Below are 7860 nucleotides of genomic sequence, written 5' to 3' on the forward strand. Positions count from 1 at the left end.
GCTGGGTTGGGGAGGCAGGGAGCCCACTCAGCTGAGAGGGCAGGACCCACCTGCCAACAGTAACCCCAGACAGCACAAGGTGGTCCTCAACCTGACTGCAAATTGCAATCACAGGAAAGGAGTTTGTTTTTCACCTTTTTTTTTACTGTACATAATATAACATAAAATTTATCATTTTAACCATTTCTAGGGTGGCGTTAAGTACATTCACATTGTTGGGCGGTCATCACCACCATCCATCCCCCTCTAGAACTTTTTATCTTCCCAGAAAGAGGCTCTATATCAGTTAAACAGTAACCCCCCTCCCCCCTCCCCACCCCTAGCTCCTGGCAACCAAGTTTCTATTTTCTGTCTCTACGAATTTGACCGTTCTAGATACCTCATATGAGTGGAGTCATACAGTATTTGTCCTTTTGTGTCTGCAGGGGAGATTTTAAATCCTGAACCCCAGACTAATTAAATCAGGACTTCCAGGGTAGGGCCCAAACATATAAAAAGCTCCCTGGTGATTCCAATGGGCAGCCTTGAAAACCACTGCGTTAGAAGGTCTAAATCAAATTTACTTTCAGGAACCGCTTCGAATAACAAACACCTGCTGGTTGATGCCAAAAATTCCTTTAGTCGTGAGCAAAGTTAAGGATTTTTTTCTTCAGGTGGAGATGAGAGGCTTGAAATGACTGACTGAGATATCACATCCACTAAAGATGAATGTATCTTTAGTGTAAGTATTATCAGACACCGCCTCCTTTTGAAAGCCAGGATGACTCTGAGGGTAGATGATAAATAACTGTCCACTTGGAAGATGGGGAGAGACAGACACACCAGGGACTCATGGTCACTTTGTGTGTGTGTTGGAAGGGGGTGATAAAAGTTAGTCCTGCTTGGGCATCTGGGGTTAGTGAGATCGGGATCGGGTCCCGCGTCAGCGCGGAGGCTGCTTCTCCCTCTTACACTCTCCCCTCTCGTGCTCTCTCTCACTCTCTCTCAAATAAATAAATTAAGTCTTACAAAAGAAAAAAGTTGGGGCACCTGGGTGGTTCAGTGGGTTAAGCTTCTGCCTTTGGCTCAGGTCATGATCTCAGGGTCCTGGGATGGAGCCCGACATCAGGTTCTCTGCTCAGCAGGGAGCCTGCTCCCCCCACCCCCGCCCTTGACTGCCTCTCTGCCTAGTTGTGATCTCTCTCTCTTTCAAATAAATCAATAAATTTAAAAAAAAAGGTTAGCTTTGCTTACCTTCAGTTACCTTAGCATCAACACTTCAATACTTGCCCAGTTTACTGGAACGGCGCCACTGTGACATATGGTTCCCATCAGCTGTATTTTTGCACGATTTTTGAGTCCCTCCTCCCTTTTTAATTTAACCACACTGACTTCATTACAAAGGAACTCTACTTCCATGGATTCTAACTGAGGCGTGAGCAGTGTCTTGTTCAGGGAAGACCTCCTTCTATTGCTTGTTTTCTCAGAATTAGAAATACATAGAAAATGATCAGGTAGATCAAAGAGACAAAGAGACAAGACACAGAAAGATGCAAACATATATAAAATGCCAGAATGACAGGGAAGATCCACACCAAAAAGATATGGTTTTTCCATTCTGAAGGGAGGGAGGCATGGGATTGAGACAGGAAAGATCTGAATATTTATTTCTCTAAACCCTGGAAGCAAACATGACAAAATGTTAATACTTGTTCATTCTGCATTGGCATTTATTATATTACTTTTTAAACCTGTCTGTGCATTTTTCGGTCTTTAAAATATGTTAGTATACATATTATATCTTTATAAATAATTGTACATGCGAATATACATGTATAAAGAAATGGTTTTAGTGACAGGAGAGCTTTTACAAAATTTTTCAAGTTGGAAATTTTGTCATGAAATTAAATTACTAAAGCCTCATAGAACAATCGAAAGATACAAAAAAAATAAAGACACAAATGAATATTCCCCATAAAACTACCATGTAGAAATTGCCACATTTCGATGTCTTCATATTGAAGATTTTTCTCCATGCATTAAACAATCGCATCATTGATTTCAAATTTTCGGTTAGTTTCTGATGACAAAAACACTCACTCATTGTAATATGCAGCAAAAGATAGTTCAGGAAAGACAAATTACTTAAGTTCTTACTACCTGGCATGCCCCTAACCAGGCTCTCAATGGCAAAAACCAAGATGTGATGATGCCAGTTAGGAAGAGAAAGACACAGTTGGAAAGATTGGAAACAGCATACAGTATCAATAAGGAGTGTTATTACCAGGGTCTTCACCTTCCTTCATCTCCTCCTCTAGGTCTTCATATGATAAAGCTATCCAATCATTCACTCAGATATTGCAGGGCTGGACCCTAATGCTAATTTGATCTTGGCTTAAATGTTATTTCTTTTATGATTTGATCTGAAGGATTCACTCACTATTGCAATTGCCTCAATTTTTTTTTTTTTTTTTTTGAGGGAAGAAGGCTTACTATTTAACACCCTCTACCATTTTTTCGTTGTTGTTTACTTGTATATTTATTTGTTTCTTGTCTCTCTTCATTATTGGCTCCTCAGGGCCTAGAAGTATCTGACATTAGTAGTACTATTCTTGAATGGAAAAAGTGAATCAAAGAGCCTTTGGCGGTCCTGCCTACATAGGATCGTGAAAGTATCTTCCTTTAATGACCATTAGATACGTAGCCTAAGAAGGCAACTTGGTGAGGCACCTGTCCTGCATCCACACCTCTTCCTCCCAACCTCCTTATATGGCTGCAATTCTATGTCCCTGTTTTAATCAGAACCACTTGCCTCAGTCAATACCAATATCCTTCTTTTTTGCCTGTTTGCCTCATGACTGAGGAGCCTGAAATACACATGTGATTGCCTCGGCTTCTGGTTCAATGAAATCATCAATGTGTCCTTTGGTGGGCATATCTTCCCTTGGATATTAAAATTTTGAATTCTCAAGATTCAGTGTTCTTAGAATAAGAAAAAAATATTTTAAGGGATGCCTGGGTGGCTCAGTTGGTTAAAGGTCTGCTTTCAGCTTGGGTCAGGATCTCAGGGTCCTTGGATCAGGCCCCATGTGGGACTCTCTGCTCAGAGAGAGTTTCCTTCTCCCTCTGCCTGCCATTCTGCCTGCCATTCTTTCTCTCTCTCTTAAATAAATAAATACATGAATAAAATCTTTTTTAAAAAAAGCAAGACAATTTTTAAAAAAATTTGGATAACCATTTACTATTATAGTAGCCTTAACATTTTTAGCTTATCACTTATCACTTTTTAAAAAGATGTTACTCATTTATTTGAGAGTGACAGAGTGAGTGAGTAGTGGGGGAGGGAGAGGGATAAGTAGACTCCACACTGAGGGCGGAGCCCAATATGGGGTTCGGGGCTTGATCTCACAACCCGGAGGTCATGACCTGAGCTGAAACCAAGTGTCGGAAGCTTAACCAATGAGCCACCCGGATGCCCTCATTTCTCATTCTTCACCACTTTTCCCACTTGGCATGGAGGAGTGAAAGAACTACCTTATCCTCCATGAAGAGAAGTCTGTGTTGTTAAGGCTACAGATAGGCTCCCACTTTTGTAGATTTATTGGCTCCTTACAGTTTTCTTTGAATGACTAGCCACTTTATGCCCTCTGCTCATTTTTCTACTGAGGCATTCATTTTTAACTTTTTTGATTTGTATTGTTAGGAGACCTATACTTTGTCAAATATGGAGTAAAATTTTATAATTTATGTTTCCCTTGAAATTAATTTTTTTAAAGATTCATGAACACGTATTTTTATTTTTTAAGATTTTATTTATTTATTTGAGAGGGAGAAAGCACATGAGCAGGGGCAGAGGGAGAGGAAGAGGGAGAAGCAGATTCCCATCTGAGCAGGGAGCCCAACATGGGGCTTGATCCCAGGACCCCAGGATCACAACCTGAGCTGAAGGCAGGCGCTTAATTGACTGAGCCACCCACGTGCCCCTATTTTATTTTTATTTTTATTTTTTATTTTTTTAAAGATTTTATTTATTTATTTGACAGAGAGAGATCACAAGCAGGCAGAGAGGCAGGCAGAGAGAGAGAGAGGAGGAAGCCGGCTCCCTGCTGAGTAGAGAGCCCGATGCGGGGCTCGATCCCAGGACCCTGAGATCATGACCTGAGCCGAAGGCAGCGGCTTAACCCACTGAGCCACCCAGGCGCCCCGCCCCTATTTTATTTTTAAAGATTATATTTATTTATTGGGAGGGGAAGAGAGATAGCACATGTAGAGGGGGGCCAGGGGTAGAGAGAAAGCAGACTTCCTGCTGAACAGGGAGCCTGACATGGGGCTCAATCCCAGGACTCTGAGATCATGACCTGAGCCAAAAGCAACTGTTTAACCAACTGAGCCACCCAGATGCTCCTTGAAATTAATTTTAATTATAATTTTAATATATGATAAATTATTCATTGTAATGCTTAATTTCTGTTAGTAAAAAAGTTTTACATTTTTAAATATAATTAGGTTCCTCCCTTTTTTAAAAAATGGTTTCTGCTTTGGTAATATTCATAGGAATACTTGAACAACTTTAACATCATAGGAATTCTGCAAGGAACATTAGTAATAACATAGAAAAATTACTAATAATCACTACATCATTTTTAATGTATCAGACACTCACATACCTTATTCTATTTAGTACAGGAAACCTCTGAAGTAATTATTATCCCCATTCTACTGGTCAGGAGACTGAGGCTCAAGAAGACACAGTAACTTGCCCGTCGTCATGTGACTTACAAGTGTTGGAACTGAAAGTCATTTAGTCACGTACAAACTCTGGACTTTATCAGCAAATGAGTAGATCTGGGTCGCCATCCTGGCTCTGCTGTGCTCCCGGCTAGATGTGACACCTGTTCGTGTGGTTTCACCGCTCAGAGCCTTAATGTCACCTATACCTTTTGTTCCACTCTCTCATAGAGTTGTTGAGGGATTAACTGAGGGGAAAAAAGATGTAATACGACTGGCACAAAGAGACAGTCAACAGTAAGAAAGTCAGCCACCACCCCTTAATCACCTCTTTCCGTCCCCTCTCTTTGTGGGGGGTGGGGCAAAGGGGATAGAGGAGAAACGGTCAACTACGTGAGGTGCAGAGGTTGGCATCCCAAGTTTGGCTGACCTAAGGAAGGAACGGAGTGAGGCAAAGTGCCACATGGCTGAAAGATCCCACCCAGGGAGTGGCTCGGATGCTTCCAGCACAGACGTGTGTCCTTTCATGTGTGGGAGGTAGGGGTGGAGCTGGAGCAGGAAGATATCACCACAGCTTAGAAGCCGCCACTCTTGCTTGTGAGGAGAGCCCCGTGAGGTTGCCGCTCACCTGCCGGCTCTCGCTCTGCTGGCTCCAGCACACACAGCGAGACCATGGGTACCTTCCAAGGACACCTGCTGGCAGGAGTATTCTTCCTCGTCTTCTCTCTGTACTATGCAGTGATGATGTCCTTGGCCCTGCTGCGGGGACAGAGGTTACTCAGACCCCCTTTGCCCCCAAGGGAGAAGCGAGGACACAGGTGGTGGCAGCGGGTACCTGTGCAAGGGGTGATGAAGGTGGTCATTGCCCTGGGCGGCATCATTCCTGAGTTCTTCTACCCCCCAGGAGTAAACCGGATGAAGATAATAGACTGGGAGAACCCTCAGCGACCGTTCATATTTTACAACAACTGGGGTCATGTCACCATGTATGGGTTCTTCATGCTCAGTGGCGTGGTGGACATCGTGAGCCAGGCATGTCAGGCATGGCAGAACGTCAAGCTGGAGCGAGCAGCTGAGGCCCTGGCCTTCTGTGTGCTGGTGCTGCTGATGGCCGCCCACCTGGAGAACAAGGGCACCCTGGAGATCCGCGTGCATGTGCTGTTTGTGGTGCCCACCTTCCTGGTGAGCCTGGTGCTCATCATCGAGGTCTGGGTCCCTGACCAGCCCACGCTGTGGGTGCTCAAGAGCTGGCTGGGACTGGTGCTGAGCTGCTGGATGTTACAGCTCTCTGTGCTGATGTACGTTCCCCTCTCGGGGCAGCCCTGGAAGGCAGAGAACCCGGGAGACCTCACCTTCCTCACCATCTTCTTTTGTTGGTACCTGGCCTTGGGTGCCGCCCTACTGGCTGCCATCTACGGTCTCTGCAGCCTCTGGCACCATCGCTTCTCCTCCTGGAGGGAGACCCCAGGGGCCAAGTACCAGCCGTGTCCCAGAGGCTACAGCAATGAGGAGCTGGAGAAGCTGGGGACAGAGGCCATGCTACAGGATGGGGGCGTCTAGGTACAGAATCTGTCTCTGCGCGGTGCCTGTTGTCCCTAGAGTCTGAAGGGTGCCCACGGTGCGCGCAGCCCGGAAAGGTCCTGGGATCTACCATGTGGCTGCCTGTCCCAGGAGTCATCTTCCTTGTTCCTAAATAAACCTTTCAGCTCCTCGGGTTACTTCAATCTGTCCCTCTGTTTTCTCCAGGTCAGCCTCTTTCCTGCCTCACTACCTCACTGCCCCATAGGGCTCCCGACCGTGGACTTCCGTGACGTGAGAACAAGGAGTAGGGCTTTTCTCTGACAGTTTTTGGGATCCAAGAGGAGACAATGAAATGAGGAAATAGAGGAAACCAGAGAGTCACTGGGACTCTGTGGGAGAGTTCTATCAGCTTGAGGCAGAACTGGCTGAGTATGTGCGGCTCCAATGTTTAAAGGTGTGAAAGAGAGGGTGTCCGTTTTTGCGTCATGGTGAGGACTTCTGTTTTCTTCACTTCTCTCTCTGTCTTATTTACGCTGAGTGTAGCAGGATGAAGAACCGGTTCTAGAACTGTAGCTACAGTTGCTTTTAGTCTAAACTGAATGAGACTACTTCTGCCCTCTGCAGGAGCCAGGGATGAGGGGAAGAGGGTAACAGTCAATGGAGCAGGGGCTCAAGTCTGAGAGAATGGGAGCAAAAGGGAAGGGCGTCCTGGAGGCGGATGTAGGATGCTGAAATGTTATTTTCAGTTGCTCGGGTTTTGCCGCCATACAAAACTCCGCTGTCCCAACTCTTTCAGTAAAGTCTATGTTATAAGTCTGTGTGTGTCTAGGTGTGAGTGATTCTGGGCCCAGATTTCAGTTGGTGGAGGCAGACAGGGAAGAACTGCTCTGAAACTTGGGGTGAACATGAGCCCAGGAGTTCTGAAGAGGCAGGAACTCGGAGCTGAGAGAAAACAGAAAACGCCAGCCGTTGGGATTTGCAGAACTGTTCAGCCAGTCATTGAGCTTCTCCCAGAATGAGGACAGAAGGTGCCAGTAAATTCCTATACTCCATGAAATACTGAAAGCCAATTCTATAAAAATACTTATCCCTGGGTAGAGCCAGAAAGCCACTGCTTCTGATAGCATGAGTCTGCATATGTGAGACAGATAAATCCAGCCCTTGGAGATGGGAAGAAGCAGGAAGAAGGGTCATCAGGGGGCTGGCCACGGATGTAGAGAAAGGACCACAGAGCAAGGCTCCTTCTCACGAGGCAACCAAAGTGCTGCTGCTTCTCATGCAGTTAGAAATGCTGTCCTCAGAGACCAAAGAGCTGTAGGAAGCACAGAGAGGTGTTTGCATTTGCAAGGTAGGAGACAGGCTGCATGCTGTCATCTGAAATGTCATCAAAACCAGCCCCCACCCCCATACACAAACACAGGGTACAGGTGCATGGCAAATGGGCTCTGGAAACTCCAGGATGAGAGCTGAAGGCAGAGAAGGGAGCAGGGAAAGGGATGGAGTGGGGCAGGGGTCTGGCAGCTCACACCAGCAGGGCTTGGAGGCGGGGAACAGTGTGGATCTAGAGGAAGAGAAATGTATCTTCCTGCAGCAGCTGGTAACGAGGCCAGCCCAGCTTCCTTCCCAGCAGAA

At 45.7% G+C, this 7860-nt stretch overlaps 1 protein-coding gene across 1 annotated transcript; it reads left to right on the forward strand.

The window, feature by feature from the left end:
- Window positions 1–5255: 5255 nt before the first annotated feature.
- Window positions 5256–6703, forward strand: LOC132010061 (transmembrane epididymal protein 1A-like). Its single transcript, XM_059388040.1, has one exon. The coding sequence runs from the start codon at window positions 5380–5382 to the stop codon at window positions 6265–6267; it is 888 nt and encodes a 295-aa protein (XP_059244023.1). The 5' UTR covers window positions 5256–5379; the 3' UTR covers window positions 6268–6703.
- Window positions 6704–7860: the final 1157 nt, after the last annotated feature.

Source organism: Mustela nigripes, chromosome 2, assembly GCF_022355385.1.
Source record: "Mustela nigripes isolate SB6536 chromosome 2, MUSNIG.SB6536, whole genome shotgun sequence".
Classification (NCBI taxonomy): domain Eukaryota; kingdom Metazoa; phylum Chordata; class Mammalia; order Carnivora; family Mustelidae; genus Mustela; species Mustela nigripes.